The sequence below is a fragment of the Lissotriton helveticus genome, chromosome 1_1, assembly GCF_964261635.1.
Source record: "Lissotriton helveticus chromosome 1_1, aLisHel1.1, whole genome shotgun sequence".
NCBI lineage: Eukaryota > Metazoa > Chordata > Amphibia > Caudata > Salamandridae > Lissotriton > Lissotriton helveticus.
In genome coordinates this window covers 280,138,515-280,159,321 of record NC_136057.1, presented here as the reverse complement: position 1 = coordinate 280,159,321, position 20,807 = coordinate 280,138,515, and the positions used below count along the sequence as shown (strand labels likewise).

Below are 20,807 nucleotides of genomic sequence, written 5' to 3'. Positions count from 1 at the left end.
GCGAATTAGTTCTTCTTCAGCACTGCTGGTGCTAGTGGTGAGGGGTGACACTGGACACTGCAGTTTCTGTCAAGGTGAGGAAGTCTGTGTGGCCAGAGCCCATCTTTTTGTCTGAGATTACTGCTTCAAGAAGGCTGAGGACCGCCTGATGCAGAGAACAGGCACTTCATTATGCTCATTATTGCGGCACTCCGGCATGAAGCCTTCCCATTGCTACCTGCTTGGAGAGCTGTCATTTTACACAAAGGGAGTGTCTGTGGAGCGACTGGGCATTACATTTGAAAGGGAACCAACCCAAACTGGTCCTGAAGTTTGGGTCAGTGGATCAGCATCTCCTGTCTGGGAAATGTGTATTAAATGAAAATCCATACCACCCTATTTTCATCCAGGTCAAAGTTATTTGTGACCTAGTAAGGGAGTGCTCACCAGAGTATTTGAAGGACTAGTATGTGCCTTACAGCCATTTTCCCACAGGCGTGGAGATGACACGTGAAGTTTACACTTTCTGATGGAGGAGCTGAAGATCTGCCTAAAGTGCCTAGAAGCCAGCTAGAACATGCTGCTCAAATTTGACAGCTTCCACCAGAGGACACGCTGAGAAACCTTCCCTATGGCTAAGTTCTCCGATTTAAGGAGGAACAGCTCAAAGAAAATGGATTTTCATCATCCAAGCCAAACAACTGCAAGAAAAGTAGCAGGATCACGACTATCCAGAAAAGATCCTTTAAATTTTTTTCAAAAAGAGCTACTAATCAAAACAGGGAAGCCCTACTTGGTCCACCAGTTAGAAATGAAAACTCGATTCCCCTAACGTGTGTAACAATGTATAATACCATCTCGAATTGCATAAAAAAAATTGTAACAAAAACCCTTGGCGACCATTGCGGAGCAAGCGGGGCTCTCCATATTTTCTTATGCAGATGACACTCAGATCATCTTCTCACTTTCCACCAGTCATCATGTTACTACATCTGCCCTTTGTTCTGGACTTAGCAACATCGCCTCCTGGATGCACAACAACAAGCTAAAATTAAATGGAGGAAAAACAGAACTCCTTCTGTTTGGCAATAACACCGCCTTATGGGGGGCCCTCTCTTTGGCCTGTCCAAATGGGTACCCCTCCCATTCCCTCCAAAACAGCACGCAATTTGGGCATCATTTTTGATAACCAACTGTCCATGAGGCAACATGCTGTTAAAGTCTCTTCCACCTGCACAGTCATTCTTAAATGGCTGAGGAAAATTGCCTGGATGCTCCCCCTTGACACCCAGAAAACCGTAGTCCAGGCGCTTATTACCTCTCGCCTGGACTATGGCAACATCCTTCTTCTGGGGGCTAGCAAAGAGGTAATTCGTAAATTACAGACTGTCCAGAACATGGCAGTACGTCTGTTATGTAATTTACCTTTTCAATCCTCTACCTCCCCCTCTCTGCGTAGCCTTCATTGGCTCCGCATTGAGTTGCTCTAAATTTAAGGCGCTCTGTTTCACACACAGAATCATCTGGGGTAAGGCACCTCAATATCTAACATCCTTGATTCATTTGTATGTCCCCTCGCGCTCTCTGCGGTCATCCAATCAACACAAACTTCAGATTCCCAGAATTAGGAGAGCCAGAATGGGCGGTCGCTCATTTGCCTTCTTAGCCCCGTCCCTGTGGAACTCTCTTCCTCTTCGAACGGAATCTAACCATCTTACGTTCCGCAGAGATCTTAAAACCTGGCTTTTTAATCAATAATCGAGTCTGCAATCACACTTCCTTTGTCTTTGGTTCAGCGCCGGGAAAACTTCGGGTAGCTGCGCACTTTATAAGATTAAATATAAATAAATAAATAAACTTGTGCATAATCCAATTAGGAAACCGAAAATGGGATAAACTCCTCTTCTCTTTCAAAAACGCACAGTGCTTCAAATACAGTATGGTAAGAGCAAGACCTCAACACCGTATAGCCACTGATGTAAGAAGCACAGAAGGTTATGGGGTCTTCCGGAGGTGACTGGACATCATGCCTGTTGAAACTAGGTCTGCCATCTAACGAGTACAACAAAAACTCTGAACCTTAAACCAGATAACACCTGGACATTACGAAAACACACAAATTGCAATCCACAGACATAATTTTAAAATACGTGGGCATGAACTCCTGCGGAATCAAGACGGGAATAAACGAACATAATATAAGATGCAGAACAAACAGAACACAAATTACAGAACACTTCATCCAACAGGGACACACTCCCAATGACATGAATTGGGTAATTATAGAACAATTGTTAAACTCTTCAGGAAATCTGGCAAGCTGCCTCTTTGAGAAAGAACAACGGTGGATATACCAAATGTCAACTCCTAAAACAGGGCTGAATGACAATACACCTTGGAGCTATATCCTATGTACTATGTATAAAGTTGGAGGTATGAAAAAACTGCATTAATTTAGATAGCTCCTGATAATTTAAAAAAATGGAAACATGATCACCGCTACAGAACGAAGGTTTTAATATGAGCAAAACCATACATTTCAATTTTTGACCCACAAGTATCCTGCTCCTCCGTGATGAATTTTCCAAATGCAGGAACCATTATAAATATATGGGAATATTAACAGAGGAATGATAAACCAATGATAAGTAAAATCTGCACCATGTCATCATAGTGCTCATGCACATGGTTGTTCCCCTAGATGCTATATGACAACTTGGAGGTATATATGCATTAAAGGCACATGGGCTTTTTTAAAAATAACAAAACCTCTTATGTCGCCTCATGACACGAGAATCCAGTGACAGACAGCGAGGGTCTCGCATATCCACAACAAGCACACGTCATAGCACGTCTGTGCAAATCAAACACACGTTAGGACGCCGCTCCATCCTATGTGAGGTCAAACACCGGTCATGGCGGTTCCCGGCGGACCGGAAACCGTTATAGCATTTTTAAACTGAGCCACCCGACCTCCGTCCTCAATCTACAGGACTGTTGAGGATGCGGTAGGTTTGACTGCGGGTGAGGTACCTTAAAGAAGTAATTATAACGTGCAGAGCCTGATTTCAGAGCAAACGGCCCATTCAAGCTAAGTCTATGTGTTAGTTTAAACCCATTACAGAGTGTGACCACAGGGCCCACCTCCTCGCTGTATCCCAAGGAGCAACAAGCTACCTCAAATTAAGTCTGTGTGATCTACAGTTTTTGAATTATCATTATTATATGTGGTTACAACTATCTGCTTGAAACACTAATTGCGTAACTAATAACATACCCACATAAGAGATCACACGATTGAACCAGGGTATAGCGCGCTAAGATTTTTCTGCTTTAAAATGGTAAAACACCCTCACCCTGTCTCTCCATGGAATGCCAATTCCGAGAGATGATGGTTATTTTTAAAAAAAATGTCACAACTGTAATCGAGTAGACACGGATGATCTGACTATCTGCACACAAGATTACATTCCCAGACACATGATTCTAATGAAATGAAGGTATTTTCCCATGTTACTAAAATACCAACGGCATATCACCACCCTAATGTAGGCTGGGTTGGTACGCTCAATGGGCCGCATTTACTGTGAACGCACAACAAATAGCACATGCGACTGAGCTCTCTACAAAAATCGTTCTCTTTTTACCTGTTGGTATATCTCGATACCTATGTGTTTTTTAAAAAGAAACGATTGCGAATATATGAACACAGATGGTATCATATGATCTATTACCAAAAAAAGAATGCACATTTGCATATATGAATACTAAAGTTATCACATGAGCTGATATCACAAAATAAAAAATGATGCGCAGCTTCAAATGTAAGAAACTCCAGGATATCAAGGAGCGGTTAAAAAAAAGTGAATTAATTATCTGGCTCCACAAAAAGTAATGACCTACCTGATGTCTTTTAAATTCTACTTTCTCCCTAACATTTTATTTTGACTGGACAGTATACAAGAAATACCGTCTTCACTAACACTGGGGGTTTTGCAAGTATTCATTGCACAACACCCTACACTTGCATGCTTTTGTACACTTGCGAGTTTAACATATTCTTTGGTCCTGAAAAAAGCCAAACTGACCCTGAAAGGCACAAAAATATGACTGAAACGTGTCGACCACATTGAAGAAAAGTGGGAGCAATTTAATATCCCACATCTATCCGCCACTGTTTTTTAATATTGACGAGAGTGCTAGAAATTAAGTCCCAATTTGTGGAAAGGAGTCTCGAGCCAATTTTTGTCTTTTTACCTCATGCTGACATATTCACACCATCACTCTGTCAAAAACCCCAGCTCTGCTGTAATAGGGAGTCTCAGCACACCCTGGAAGCGATCGGCAACCAGGGTGGGAACCCAATGATGAAGCATGTCACCTACTAGGTAGTTGAGAGAGGGTTCTTCTAAAAACACCTTGTGTTTTCCAAGTCAATGACGCGTTGGAGAACAAAAATGAGGTAGTTGAAAAAGACATCAATGATATGGGTAGAAGACTCATTCTAGTGTTGTTGAATATAGAAGCCTGCTGAGAAAGAGGACTGCCACTGCAACAGAAGACTGTCCAGGAGGAAAAGCCACTGTGTTCCTGGCATAGGGAGAATGCTGGCTTTTTCAGAGCGTGAAACCAGGCATGACCCATTTTATGAAGGAGCACCCTGGTTGTTTTGCACAGTTATTGTGTGAGCTGTATTAAGACTGTACCTCACACCCTCTTTGCCGACCAGTCTGCCTCATGTTGAGAGGCCTGTGCTGCCTCTGAGATCCTGTGGAAGAAGGTTGTGCTGTCGCTGAAGCAAGAATCTACAATTGTCCGAGAAATCGCAGCTGACAGCCGCCTCCATACTTCATTTGGCTAGGAGGCAGCAGCTGCAAACCAGAACCCTGTCACTCGCTGGCTACGAGGGCTGCTGAGGATGGGCCTTGCAGCATAGATATCTCTCACAGTTTGTAGGAAGCTGGCTCTGTATATACTATACCAAAATGAGGTATAGTGTGCACAGTGTCCAGTGGAACCCCAAGGTAGGCTGAGGTAAAAATAGATAGCTCCTTACTCTATTTGTGGTAGTGTGGGCGGGCAGTAAGGCTATATCAGAGGGTAGTGTTAATTATTTGTTGCACACACGCAATCAGCAAATAATGGCACACACTCAAAGACTGAACTCAGACAAATTGTTTAGTAATTTTATTTCTTGAGCCAAGCCTGGCACAGCTAAGTGAAATATATGCTTTGCAAAAGATTATGCAGTGTTTACAAGTGAAAGCAAGTTCAAATGCACTTGTTTGAAATACAAGTAAGTCAAGGTATTGAAATTACTGCACAGATTACTTTTTCGTTACTTTTTAAGTAATTTTTTCTACTCAGTGTGATACGCCTAGATATCACACTGGGACCTTTCCAAGAGAAAAGGTAAGTAAAATCAGTTTTGCACAATTTTAATTTTTCAGGTTTACATACAAATCAACTCCACACAGATCATTTTTCAGAGAAAGAGTTAATAGGTTCCTATGGAGAGAAATGAAGTTAATGGTTACCAGGTAAGTACTCAGTCTTTGGGGTTGAGTTTCTGGGATTAGAACAAGGGTTCCCCCAGGGTCAAGGATTCACTCTTGTTACACCCTCAGCAGCACTAGGGCGGCCGGGTGCAGAGTGCTGTGGCCTAATGTTATCAAATGGGGCATAGGGGCCTCCGGTTGGTGGCTGCTTACGAGCAGAACACTGGGTTGTGGGAGCAAAGCTCATGTGGTTTAGCTCAAGGCAAAGGGGGGTCTGATTTAGCACCCAAAGTACACCTGCAGCGGCGCTGGGGCGGCTGGGCGCAGGGTGCTGTTTTGCTGTTGGGTGCCCTGTTGATTTCAATGGGGATTCTGTGGTTTCAACAAAGACTAAAGGCTCGGGACGAAGATCTTCTGGAGGTGACCACTGGTTGGATATGTAAGTTAGGATGCCTGGGAATTCTGGGACACCGTCGGTTGGACCACCCAAGTCCTTGGTGCTTCAGGTGCAGGGGTGTCTTTAGGCGTCGGGTTTGTCTTACCAGCTCTGGTTGCAGTCGGGGGGGATCCTCCAGAAAGAGGCTGCAGGCTTCGCTGAGAAATTTGAGGCAGGTCCGAGATCACCAGATCTCATGTCAGAATCGACGGGCAGACCTCCTCGTGGTGTTGGGCTACCCAACTCAAACTTGTGCCGTTGAAGACGGGTGCAGAGTGGTGCAGACTCGCGGATTTGGCTAGAGCTAGGGTCTGTGGGTGAACAAATCCGGTGTTCACAGGAGACAAAGTCTTTACTTTGGAAGGCAGGGCAGGTCCTCAGGGTTCTTGAGGTTGCTGGCAGTAGGACACACCGGAGTTTTGCTTCTGGAGGTTTGAGGTGGGGACAGGCAAGCACGGCTGTTCGGTCTTTTTTCTTCTTGATTGTTGCTTTTCTGAGGAGGCAAATTTCGGGGGTGCCGTTAAATACTAGATTTATGGGCGATACAGGTAAGTAAAAGTTGAGACCAATGAGTCCCTTCCTTGGGGTGGGTGCACCCCCTATTATGCCACCTTCCAGTGGGAGGAGGGCATATGCCTCACTCTGGTTGTCTGGGTCCTCCTATCTGCAAGATGGAGGGGACTGAGAGTTGTGCTTCACCTCGCCTCCCCCACCTGAGGGGTGGGGTTTGCAAAGTTGGGCACACATCCCTTCCTCACTTGGTTTTCCGCTGGTTCTCCCACACAAAGTGGGGGTCAGAACCAGTGGGGACAAGTTGCTGGAAGCAGCAAAAGGCCTGGGGAAGCTCACAAAGGATGCTTCCCTTCGTGGACCCTCCCCATCCTGGGGGAGGAGGCTTGGCACCTCATCCCAGGATATGCATTGTTTAAGACCCCCCCAAAAGCAGCAGGTTCTCGACCCAGGGGTCCAGAAACATGTCTGGTGGTGGCAGCTGGCGAGCAGCCACTCAGCCTGGACAGTAGTGTTAGGTCATTTTTCAGGGGGCATCTTTAAGATGCCCTCTGTATGCATTTTTCATTAAATCCCACACTGGCATCATTGTAGGTTTAATGTGCTGAGAAGTTTGATACCAAACTACTCAGTTTTCAGTAAAGCCATTATGATTCTGTGGAGTTAGTAATGACAAACTCCCACCACCATATACTCATAATGGCATTACTGCACTTACAATGTTTCAGAATTGACTTAGATTCTGTAGGGGTACAGAGCTCATGCACCTGTACCCTCACCACTGGTATAGTGCACCCAGCTAGAGGGGTGGCTGATCTATGCCAGGGCACTGGGTTGTAGGCATGGCACCCAGGGATGTGTGCCAAGTCGACTTTTCACTTTGTTCTGCACCAAAACACTCAGCCTGAAAAGGTAGGGGGGTGGTGGGGTGTGTGGGTGTGGGTGTGTACACGTGTGTGTGTGTGTACGTGTGTGTGTACTTGTATACACAGGGCCTCTATGGGTGGCATAATAAGTGTGGCAGCCCTTAGAAGCCTTTTCTGGTCGCTGTGCCCATGGTACCTGTGTACCATTTATCAGGAGCTGACCTGTGGCCAGAGAGTGACAATTGGGTTTTGGTTTCAATGCAGTTTTAGGGAAAGAACATAGGCCCTGGGTACCTGTTTGGCAGAAACCTAGGGCACACTCAGTCAAAGTACATAAATAATTCAGCAAAACGTGGGGGCAACCATGCGAAAAGAGGGCACTTTCTTACACAGTTCACCCCGTAAACATCACAACGAGCAAGGCTGCCAATACAGACTGTTTAAGAGAGTAGCCACTGATGTGATGGCAGAGCCTGTAAGCTTCCTCGGGACAGCCCGAAATGCTACAGTGAGTAATACACACATTTTAGCCTGTACTGGGGACTAGACCATAAACGTGCGTAGAGGAGTGTGCCATTCACATTAAGACTTTTTTACGGAAAGGGGTGAAATAGTAATTTAGTTGCAAGTTGCCAAATTTACCTATGAGTAATAGTCATCGGCACCTGTGCCTAAACTCGAAGTTTATTGGGGACTGTAGATACGAGATCATAACCTTCGCGAAAGGGCAGGGGAATACTGGGAAGGAGGGGGTGTCCCGCTGCATTATTAAATGCGGTACAAAAGGGGGTGGTGATGGACAGAGCATCTGAACCAATCAAACAATCACACCCAGTCAAAAGATCTGGGTTTGATCCATCACCGTTCTTTAGCCCACTCTGCCACCCCAGTTCAGACATGGCTATATGCAAATCAGTCTGACCCTGTGCCTCATGGGAACAGTCCAGCCCGAACTGCCAAGCCATGCCTTCCCTGGACCGGAAACAAGCTTCCGAGGACCGGTTTCTGGCATGTCTGAACTGGGGTGGCAGAGTGGGCTAAAGAACGATGATGGATTAAACCCAGATCTTTTGACTGGGTGTGAGTGTTTGATTGATTCAGATGCTCCGTCCATCACCAACCCCTTTTGTAATGCATTATTAAATGCGGCTTAGTTTACAACTCTGTATGCCTTTTAATTTGAATTGTGTAGTATATACTTCTGCTGTGTGATTAAAGTTTCTGTCTTTTAACAGAAAATATGAGGACTCGGTGGACATTCGTTGACTTTTGAGTTCTGATCCCCCCTTCCAGCCCCAATCCTTCGCCAAACCCCCACACCCCTCCCCCCCGCTCCCCCACTCCACCACAGTACCTCCCTGTGAAGCTTGAATCACTATCATCCTTTCAAATTGTTCATTTTTTATGCATTTTTCTTCAGCTTTCCGTTTCTGCTACTAAAACGATACAAATACCCATTTGATATTATAAAGGAACTGAGCATTCGACCTAGTTGCCCTATTTAGCAACAGAACTCCTCAGTGAGTTTCTTATAAAGCTTGGTATAGGTACTTTAACCCAAATATAACAATCATGCTTGTATTCACTATGTGATCCTGAATGCACCCTAATAGTGGAGGGTAGGCATAAAGTGGAACATAGGCAAGAGTGATCATTTAATTTCCTGATCTATTCTGGTTGTCATAAGTGCTGGCACTGTTCCTTGACTGAACGGTTTAGAACTACTGTTGTGGACAAGTAACACGTTGGTCTTTTTTTGATGTATGCAGAGTGCCCGCTTTGCTGCCTCCCATGTGAGCTTCATCTGCCTCCTCCTTTTCTTTCTGCAGGGCTCTTTGAGATGCGGGCTCAAGAATATCTGGAAACTCTTCCCAGCAGTAAGCAGAGAGGGGTCGACAAATTCCTCAAAGGATTAGGTGAGTGGTCTAGAAATAAGTGTTTCACATTAATTGCAATTCACTACAGCTTCATCGCATCCCTAAGCCTGATCCCTGTCCAGTCAAAGACAATGAGGACTTTTGTAACTGGATAGAGTACTCCTTGACTGTGGTCCTTCCAAAAATATTGATAAAGACTGGCGGATCTCATAAATCCCCTTGGTTCTCCTCCGAACTTTGCATTTTAAAACAGAGTTGTAAGGTATTGGAAAGAAGCTGGAGGAAAGATTTCTCACTCTACAAGAACTTGGAATATAGGGTGCCTATTGGCATTTATAAAGCAGAAATCAAAAGAATTACTCCAAGCCCCCGCCCCGCCAGTTGTACTTGACACCTTGGGTCAACGTTGCAATGAACAGGCAGAGTTCTTCATCACCAAAGTACACAATATTCTTAAATTACTACCCGAAACTGGTGATGAATGCAATATCTCAAACGAGTATTTGGATGTGAGTCAACATTTAACTGAACACCTATTGGAAGCCATTCCACCTCTACCACAGGAATCACTTTTAACTTTGCCCTCCTCCGTTAAAAGTGGGATCCTGCACCTCTAAATATCCTGAAACTGGTAGCACCTTTAATTGCCCCCACCATCACTGACCTGATTAATGCCTTACTTTCCACAGGCATAGTCCCCACTAATTGGAAAGGGGCTATGTTGACAATGCTATTAAAAAAAACGAATCTGGATCCTGCGGACCAGGGCAATTATCGCCCCATTTCCCTCCTTCCAGGAATTGAGAAGATCACAGAGAAATATGTAAACCATGCTCTCTCTAGGTTGCTTGAATCTCATAACCTGCTTCATCCCTCCCAAATAGGGTTCCGCCTGTGACAAAGCACCAAAACTGCTCTGTTAGCCGTGGTGGAAGAAAGCAGAAAGATTCTAGATTCAGTAGGGTCTTCAGCCATTATACTCCTCGACCTGAGCGCAGCATTTGACACAGTGAACCATCTAATTTTGGTTCACCGTCTTGGGAGCGTAGGAGTAACTGGTACTGTGCTGCAATTGATGTGTTCCTTTCTGGAGGGAAGATTCTTCCAGGTTTTCGAGGGGGACACTGTCTCAAAACCCACCCCCCTAACGTGCAGAGTCCCTCAAGGCTCATCAATTTGCCAGACTCTTTTTAATGTTTATATTGCCCCTCTGGCGGCTATTGAAGCCCCGTTCGGGATCCCCATGATGACCTAGGCCAATGATACTCAACTGGTTGTAGCGTTGAACCAAGCCGATCAGAGGTCTAACGGCATCTATTCTTGTCTTGAGGAAGTATCTAAGTGGATGGGTGCTTCTCACCTTAAGCTAAATGGTGAAAAAACTGAGCTCATGATCCTAGGTAATCCTTTAAGTTTTAAATCCAGCACCATGTGGCCAACGTGCATGGGCCTGAATATATGAAATGGTGCTTGTCATTGACAGTTGCATTGGACACCACTGCTGTTTGTGTCACCATTGCTTTGTTGAACTTGCGTGGGTCTTCTTCTAAGTATGTGGTGGTAGTGATATCAGTCCTAAGATGCTAGGGGATTTTGCTCTAGCCGAGGGCATAATACAGACCCTTTAACCCCTGAGGCTCACTAGACCTCCACTCCCATTTAGTGTCTGAACTGCGCATGTCCGTGAGTTAGGGGAATGCCAGGCACCCCGCAGTCCCCTCTGTATAGGGAAGCCTTGTCAATCTGCTTTATGCCACTGTCCTTTTCCGTATCCACTGAAATAGCTAAATTAAACTTCCACAGTTTTCAAATGTTAGCAACTCCAAACAACTCCCCAGTCAAACAAATTCCATCACCCTTGGACTTCGTGGTTTCATACATTTTCATTGTACCAGAGGTCGAGCATCTCCATGAGATCACTGCAGGGATGTCTCTAGGGCTGGTAGTGCTGGAAAGTAGAATGGTGGACTGAGACCATTACTCCAGACTGCAGGGAAAACCATAAGCTGGAAGAAATTTTCTGTGGAGAAATTTCAACATCATTGTCACCATAAAAACATCCCTGTTTCCTCCAGTGATCATGGAATTCAACACCTGCAATACAGCAGCATGAATGCACTCGAACGTTGTTCAACGCCATGCAAAAATAGCAAATCCAGACGAATGTTCTCAGAGAACTGGTACTTCCCGGAATTAAAAATCCTAAAAAGAAAATGTACCTCACTGGAACACAAATGGAGATTAACTAAAGCACCCAGTGACAAACTCAACTATAAAAATGAACTTAAAACCTACAACACTGATCGCGCTGCCTGATCTCCATCTTTATTACTGGGCGTCCCAGCTTAAGGTTATTAATCATTGGATACACGTCTCACGGGAAGACCCCGCGTATAAGGCGGACTGGTCGCAACTGGGGACTGAAGGTATGCTTTCAGTGCTGTACAACTACCCGCAAGTGAAGGCCCTACTTGGCCCAACGCTTCACACGGCGACAATATGGCATGCGGCGCAATCACGTCTGGGGTGGAAGGGTAAAATTACCAGGTTAACTCCGTTATGGGACACTAAAACACTGGGTGCCCTGCGGACATGTAAGGGGTTCGAGAGATGGGATGCCATAGGGATCTCGGTGGTTGGGGACCTCTGGGACAAAGGCACGGTGGTTCCTTTCCCACAGCTTCAACAGATGTACGGCATGGGTCCCTCTGAGACATATCGCTATGTGCAAATCAGGCATGCTCTATTGCAAGCAATCCCACCAGACACCACACTTCCAGAATCATCACCACTGGAGGACAGACTACTAACCGAATTTATGGAACAGAAAGCAACCTCACTCACGTACAAAAAACTGATTAATAACCTGCCAGATCCCACACAGAGACTTAAAGAAAAATGGGTGGATGAACTGGGTGAAATGGATGACTCGGAGTGGAACGAGGCGCTTGCCTCGCCGCGAGAGGTGGGCATTTCGGCCAGATTCCGCCTAGTGCAACTAAAAATCTTACACCGCACCTACTATACCCGAACACTACTACATAGAATACAAAGTATTCTCAACTGCAGATCGGCCCAAAGACACTCCTCCGACATCGCTGATCTCGTCTCAGCAATGGAACTGGACCTAGCCATTCTGACGGAAACGTGGCTTACTGAAGCCTCTACCCCGATAATGGACATATTAGTCCCCCCCAATTATCACATCATTAGACTGGATAGGCCTGTCAAGACGGGCGGGGGAATTGCATGCATCTTTAGGAGCAACCTCTCCGTCACTAAAGCTGCCTCCCCCTCCCTCACCTCCTGTGAACTCCTCTGCCTCGATATCACCAGCGAGGGCAAACAAGTTTGTGCTTTACATCTCATCTATCACCCGCCTGGCGACAACCTCATATTCACCCAACAACTCATGGACACGATCACCTCCAATGCCGGTCGGCAGATCACCCAAATCTACCTGGGAGACTTCAACCTCCACTGGAATGATCAGAAAGACACAGAGGTGAACAGTCTCAAAACTTTCCTTAATGCGCTTGACCTCACCCAAATAGTTGATAGACCAACACACGACAAAGGCGCAATACTCGATCTCATCATCGCCAAGGAGGACTCCACCAAACTGGAGGCGATCAAACCTTGTGACTGGTCAGATCACCACATTATCACCTTCTCTATTAACGGAAAAGTTAAACCTAACCCGGTTCAGCCCACCAAATCCAAAATCTGGAAAAGGGACATGAAGAGTCTTAACCCCACTACACTCCCTCCCCACCTCGACAATCTCCTCCTCCCCCCTCCAGGTGTCTCGGATGCCCAAGCACTGACCGACCACTACCTTGACTCTATGAAACTGATAGTCAATGAAGTCGCTCCACTGCAACTGAAGAGAGTCTCCAACAAAAGTTCTAACCCCTGGTACGATGGCAGACTCAATGACGACAAGCGCACTGTGCGAATGGCAGAGCGTACCTGGAGATCTGACCCCTCATCACTGCATCTAAAGACGCTTAAAAAAAAGAGAAATGACTATTTCAGGAAAATAAAGCGCACAAAGTCTGACTTCTTTAGCCGTCTACTGGACCAAGCAAAAAACAGGCCAAGGAAACTGTTCGAACTAATCAAGACTCAAACAAAGGCACAACCCTTACAATCAAACAAAGCAACAAGCGACACCCCACACTGTGAAGCCTTCTCTGCTTTCTTTAAGCAAAAGACCGACAACATAAGAAATGACCTCGTCATGGACTTAAGCCGATTCCCCAATCACACCAGAATGTCCAACATTCAACCTAAAAACAATGCATCATGGCTGCACTTCGACAGCTACACGGAAGAAGATATATACAAACTACTCTGCACCCTGAAGCCCTCTAATCACCTCACAGACCCCCTACCTGCTAATGCGTTAAAAGACTTCACCCCCCTGCTCCTCCCTCTTTGGACCAAAATCATCAACAGCTCTCTTCAACAAGGTCTCATCCCAGACTCCCTCAAGGTGGGGCAAGTCACACCTATACTCAAGAAACCCACAGCTGATCCGTCTGACCTGAACAACTACCGGCCTATCACCAATATCCCCACCCTGGCCAAACTGCTGGAGAAATGTGTCCAAATCCAACTAACAAAACACATTGACCAATTTGACCTTCTCAACACTCACCAATCAGGCTTCCGAGCGAAACATAGCACGGAAACAGCTATGACACACATAATTGATGACGCCCTCCAAATCCTTGACCGCATTGATTCCTGTCTCCTCATCCTTCTTGACCTATCGTCAGCTTTTGACACGGTCAAACATGAGAACTTATTGGAGCTGCTAAGCACTAGAATGGGTCTCTCGGGAACTGTTCTCAAATGGTTTGCTTCTTTCCTGCATAACCGGTCGCAGAAGTTCAAGATCGACAATGTGCTATCTAAACCAGTGCCTGCAGACCTAGGTGTCCCACAAGGATCCTGCCTCTCCCCCACACTGTTCAACCTCATCATGGAACCACTCGCCACCTTGCTCCAAGCATCCAATGTTCAATTCCATATGTACGCCGATGACACACAACTGTACCTAAAGCTACAATCCCCGGAAGATATCAAACTACTGAATTCCACACTTAGCAACACTCAATCCTGGCTGGCCGTTAATCACCTCAAACTAAATGCGCTGAAAACCGAGTTCCTACTCATCTCACCCCCGGCGAAAACTTCCACCACCCAAACGTGGCTCAATAACCTAACAGCACTCAATGTCCAACCTACTATCGTGGACTCAGCGAAATCCCTAGGCATCACAGTTGACGCCAAGCTCAACATGCAACAGCACATTAGCATAGCCACAAAAGGGGCTAATTTCCATATCAACACACTGAGGAAACTCAAACCCTTCCTCCCTGCCAAAGACTTCCAAACTGCTGTACAAGCTTTAGTCATCCCTCGCATAGACTACGGAATTGTGGCCCTCAGCGGACTCCCGCTATCCACAACAGCACCCCTAAGAGCCTCCCTGAACGCTGCTGCGAGACTCATTACTGGCTCGAGAAAACATTCGCATATTTCCCCAGACCTAAAATCTCTAAAATGGCTGCCTTTTGAAGCCAGAATTCAACTAAAAATTGCAATAATGACACACTCGGCGGTGCACCACAAAGCACCCAACTACCTCGCGCAAAAGTTGTCTATATCAGGAGGGTCGAGATCCAATCGTAGTACAAAAAATCTACTTCTGAAACCTAGTAGATTCCGGAAAGAAAAAACATACAAGCGCTCCTTCTCAGGAATGGCACCCAGGATCTGGAATGCGCTCCCTCCGGAAACGAGGCTTATCTCCTCCACGGCACTCTTCAAGAAAGAGGTGAAGAGAATCCTTCTGGCCAAGATCTCCTGAACATTACAGAGACTGGAACTGAGTCTCTGCATCGCGCTGTATCTCTGATCACCCTGCCCTTTGGCACTATCCTACTACCTAGGGGGGCACTACTACGCTACTCTCGTCCTATCGACCAATATATGCTACTCTTTGTTGGATTTATATGACTTGTTTACCTGACTGTATTTGATAGGTTTTGATATGTTTCTGTACATTATTGTTATCTATGTTACTCTATGTTTATTGACCACTATATTGCTCCCATTATTTTGTTCATTCCTGTTGCCCTTGCCCCTGTCTCTGTGAAGCGCTCTGATATCTGTAAGGATCTTGTTCGCGCTATATAAAACTTTGAATAAATAAATAAATAAATAAATAAAGGGCAACACACCCATACTGCCTCAGGGGGTGCGGGGATGAGGGAACTCTCCTCCACACGATATGGGAATGTCCACAAATAAGGGAACTTTGGAGACAGAATTTGCGCACAGTCTCACAGGCCATCAATGTATCTGTCCTACCGGAACCCCGTATGTGCTTGCTGAATGTCTGGGACCCTACAGACCTAAATAGGTATGGACAACTGGCGGTGACAGTGGCCAAGCGAGACATTGCGCAGAGATGGGGGGCCCCGGAGTTGCCGACGGTGGCGGGGTGGATACGGAACATGGACCTCCTCATGGTGAAGGAAAGAGCAATATATGTATTGAGGGCATGCCCTCGCAAATGGAATAGGGTGTGGACACCATGGAACAAATACAGGGGGGAACCATGCGAGGCCCTGCCAGAGGGTGAGGACTCGGAATCTGAGGAGGACGAGGACTAGTAGCAAAGGGTGTGCCAACACGATACTGGGGGGGGGCCAGGTGGATGCGAGAACGCAGCGCTACCTTAGGCGAAATGCTGAGTAACTAACCCTGTGGACAACTGTATGTGGCTATTCGCACTAATGTGCTCAATGATGACCTTAGTTGGATTTTAATGTTTTATGGTTTATCTACAATTAAGTATTGTTGAATTCAAAAGGATATGTCAGAAGTGCATTATCAGGGAGTTGCTTATGGATAAGAAGCAAACTTTGGCCATGCTTTCTGTATGCTTGTCTCTCTTACATGTTCCAGTGCATGGCGATTTTAGACACTGATAGGTGCTAACACAAGATCTGTTAAGTTCTTTTCACCCGATGACACTTGATAATGATGTACAATTGTGCTTAACGACTGAAAATGTTAATGTCTCTTTTTGATCTCTTGATAAATAAAGATTTAAAAAAAAAAAAAAAACTACAACACTGCCTTAAGGAAAGCAAAAAAAGACTATTTTACGCTACGAATCTCCAACAACAGAAACTCCTCTAAAGAGCTCTTTAAAATAGTCAAGGAACTTTGCAGGCCTCCAAGCCTTATGCTAAACCTGACCCCATCACAAGAGGGGTGCGACAAAATAAGTAATTATTTCTGTGAAAAAATAGAGAAAATCTACACCTCCTTCTCTAATAATCTCCAGGAACAAACTGAGCAACACATATATCCCATGCCATCGGCAAGTTGCTCAACTTTTGGCCCCTATTCTGAGGAGGAAGTGAGTAAGGCCATGCTGGAGATTAAATCAGGTTCCCCTTTGGACCCCTGTCCACACCATATTTTTTCACAACTAACTGCCCAGCAGTTACACAAGCACTAAATTTCTCACTTGACCAAGCATAATTTCCACAATTTGGAAAAACGCAGTTGCTCACTACACTATTAAAAAAAGCCGGTGCAGACATAAACAACCCTGCCAACTATCGACCGATTTCACAACTACCATACCTATCAAAAGTCCTTGAAAAACTGGTAAACAGACAGTTGTCCAACTTCCTGGAAACCAACAACCTGCTGGATATCGCCCAGACAGGTTTTAGGGCTAACAGCACCGAGACTACCCTTCTGGCAGTGTTTGACGACATTAGAACACAGGTAGAACAAGACGGTCGCCTTGATACTATTAGACCTGTCGGCGGCGTTTGACACCGTGTCACACAACCTTTTACTAAAAACCCTTGCCCCGAAAGGCATACAGGCAAAAGCCCTACGCTGGCTCGAATCTTTCCTGTCAGACAGATCGCAATCGGTACGCCTAGGCAATTTCTCATCTGCCCCCCGGAAGATCAAATACGATGTCCCACAGGAGGCATCATTGAGCCCGACATTATTCAATGTCTATGTATCATCTTTGGCAACCATTGGTAAAAAGTGGGGTATCCACATTTGCTCTTATGCGGATGATACTCAACTAATGGTAACCCTAAAAGGCATGGACGACACCAAAAACAGGCTGCTCAACTGCCTAACCGACTTGTCCAACTGGATGTACAGTCATTGCTTAAAGCTAAACGCCGACAAATCGGAGATCCTCCTATTGGGAGGATTCCAACAGCTTTGGGATAATATCTGGTGGCCAGCTGACCTAGGCGCTCCCCCCACTCCTACACAGACCGCCAGAAACCTAGGAGTCTTTATCGACAATACCCTGTCCATGAAAAACCACGTCACAAGCCTATGTGGCAAAAGCTTTGCACTGCTAAAAATGTTAAGAAGAGTCTTCACATGGATTCCCGTAGAATGCAGAAAAATACTAGTCCAGTCACTGCTGATCAGCAAACTGGACTATGGGAACTCCCTATTCGTCAGCATGGCAGACTACCTATTCACAAAACTGCAGCTGGTTCAGAATGCGGCAGCAAAGGCAGTCTGCAACAAAAAAAGTATGACTCAGCCAAAACTTGTATGAGAACCCTACATTGGCTTCCAATGAGGCAAAGAGCCTCTTTCAAAATGTTATGCATTACTCACAGGGCACTACATAACACCGGCCCAAATATCCTAAAAAACAGGATCAAGTTCTATGTACCTAACCGGAATCTCCGCTCACAATACACAGCAAGAGCATCCACCTCAGTAGTAAAGAGAACCAGGATGGGCGGTCGCTCCTTCTCTCATTTGGCCTCGAACATTTGGAATGACTTGCCTACAGATCTCAGGCTTACAGACTGCCACCTCACCTTCAGGAAAAAACTGAAAACTTTACTCTTCCCCAAATTTGACAAATCCCTCTAAAACCTTCACCATCGGGTCACTGACTCTAGCAATCTTAGCGCCGTGATATCCTACCCAGGATGAATGTTGCGCTTTGCAAGCACAAAATACATACATACACTATAACAGGTGGCTTTCCACAGATTTCCATGGTGGTGTCAGAGAAAGGACATGCTGAAGGTGTGCTTTTTCAAGATTTATTTCTGCACAAGTGCATTGTCACAGACTCCTTGATACAAGGTTGGGGTGCCCACTTTGTCGACTGTAGTCAATGTGTAGCGTCCCCATACAGAAAAGTCAGATCCACTCCACATCTTGTTATGCTGAGCAGTCGCTTGGCTTGAAGTCTTTCCTTCGATCAGGTTGAGCAAATAGACAGTAGAACAATCATGTGTTATCCATACAGACATAGTGCAACACCATTGAGAGTTCAATCAAGAGAGGCACGAAAAACCTGGAATTGGTCTTGTATCATAACCGTTCATTTGCTATGTCTGCTGTCCTTGATGTCTCCAGTTTCTCCAACTTAAATCGTTGTTTCATATTATTCATTCAGATTTGTTAATAGTTCCTAAAGAAATAGGCCCACAAGGCAAAGATAAAAAAACAAAAAGATATTGGCTTTTTCTTTTTTCCATTAGTTTATCTGGATCTGTCTCTTCATCCACGTTTTATGGACTTTGCACGTCCTTTGCATTTGATTGAAATGGAAAATCATTTTTTTTTATTACACAACCTTCCATTAGCAATTCTCCTTTAACGAGGTTCTCTTTTCAGTGTTCTAAGACTGTGTAAAACCCAGAGTTTACAAATAAGAATCATCCAACAGCACTTGTAGGACATGTGTTTGCAGCATTGAATGACCGTATCAAAGGAACTTGTAGATTTTTAGAAATACTGTTAGAACTCCTTTCAGTACAAGGTTACAGCTCCTGATTCAGAGACTTTCCACACGCTGCACCCCGAAAAAGAAAATTGTATGGCAAGGCGATTCCAGAGTTGTTATAGCCCTATCCCTAATTCTATATATTTGTTTGCTTTTTTCCATACTAGATATTCTAGAGTAATGTAAAGTGGGGAAATGAAATATACCAAATACACTGGACTACTATTAAAACATTATGAGAATGTTTATCGCTTTTAACTTAAAACAGTGAAATATTACGTTGTAAAGCACAATCCTAAACCTATATTCCTTTGACATCATGAGAAAAAAAGTATGATAAAATTAATAACATTTTCATTAACTATTTTTATTTGTATCTTCAGGTAACAAGATGAGGCGGTTGCACAAGCGGTAAAAAGAACGAATCCAGCATGAGTGCTAACCGAACTACGTACCAGACTTGATTGAGCACGACTGGTTCCTGTGTGGGTTTCCACCATAGAGAGGGAAGATGTCTTGTGAAATTACCGCAGGAGCCACTGGTTGTGAAGAGCCCAGAATTCTTTGGGGATTATTCCTCCACGGAGAAGTTGAGAGTGGAGAGAGCCTTGTAGGCTGCCAGTATTTAACAGATGTTGCACCACAGTCCGTCTTAAGAGATGAAGCGGATTCTACTCAAACTTTTAAACATTCCTAATCTTTGATTCTTTGCACTGTACAACCTTTTGGATAAGCTCCACATCTGCCTCACATGAGTCAAATGGATTTCCTTTTTATATATTAAAAACATTTCTATTTATAATACATGGTAGGACTTACCAATATTGTCTCCCAGTGGCACTTTTTTCCTCTTTTTTTATTCAACTGATTTTTATGGAAGAGATTGTAAAGACTAGCAGGAAATATTCCACAGTATTGAGTTTTTAACTACAACCATTTTTATAATAGGGGACTCTGTACCAATATATGCCGCCAGGCAAAATCTCTGTGAAATGTGAAAATAGACATTGGACCTGAAGAGCTGAAATAGAGACCACTACTAACTGATTTTAAAACGGACAGTATTGCCTCAACATTGAGAAAGTTCACTTATTTGTCAAGAGAGTAGCTGTTGTTTTTATTGTAAGGGAGCAAGGTATTTGTGGAGGCATAGAGTTTATAAACTGATTCAATTTCACTTGCAAGATTTCATTTTTTATATTAACATATCAGAGACCGCTTTCTCAAAGCATTAATGTACGTACAATAATACAACCCCCCAGTCACGGTGAAAGTAGTTGATGACTGTGGGTTCAAAACATCTTTGGGTTTTCCATAATTGAGTCCAGAGGATGTGGACAGTCACACTGGTCTCTGGAATGGGTCATGTGTACTTATGATATTATTGAATGGTGTGATCCCATGGGTGGGTTGGAAGACAATGATGTCCTTTGAGTGCCACTCAGGAGGCTAAAGGCAGCTACTTCCTGGTGGACTGATACATTGGACACAGAATTTTAGAGCCTAGGCCAGATACTGCTTGATTGAGTTAAGAGGTAATTCCTTGCGATTGTTGGTGAGTTCTAAAAAGGAAGGGGAAGTAGAGGGGTGTGGTGATAATTGATTCCGTAATGGTTGATGAACGTTACATGGTTGACTTGGAAGTGCATCCCTTGAGGATTTGATTGCAGAAGATTTGATGTGATTGACTTTTGCAGGAGGATGGGTACAGCCTTGGGCAAGTTACTCTCCGAATGATTAACTGATTTGTTTGTCCTTGTGATATTACATGTCGACAGGGTGATTGACTGGAGTGGATTATGTGGACTATGATTG

The 20,807-nt window shown here is 44.7% G+C and overlaps 1 protein-coding gene across 3 annotated transcripts in view; it reads left to right on the top strand.

Annotated features, from left to right (window-relative positions):
- Positions 1–20,169, top strand: part of DENND2A (DENN domain containing 2A) — a 333,243-nt gene extending 313,074 nt beyond the window's left edge. For 2 of the 3 annotated variants that reach the window (XM_078668188.1, XM_078668186.1), the window contains 2 exons: positions 9,119–9,205; positions 19,376–19,558. In XM_078668188.1, coding sequence (XP_078524314.1) covers positions 9,119–9,205; positions 19,376–19,407 — 119 coding nt within the window. In that variant the 3' untranslated portion in view covers positions 19,408–19,558. Of the gene's footprint in view, positions 1–9,118; positions 9,206–19,375 lie in introns of all 3 variants that reach the window. The other variant, XM_078668189.1, reaches the window with a different exon arrangement.
- The last annotated feature ends 638 nt before the right edge of the window (positions 20,170–20,807 follow it).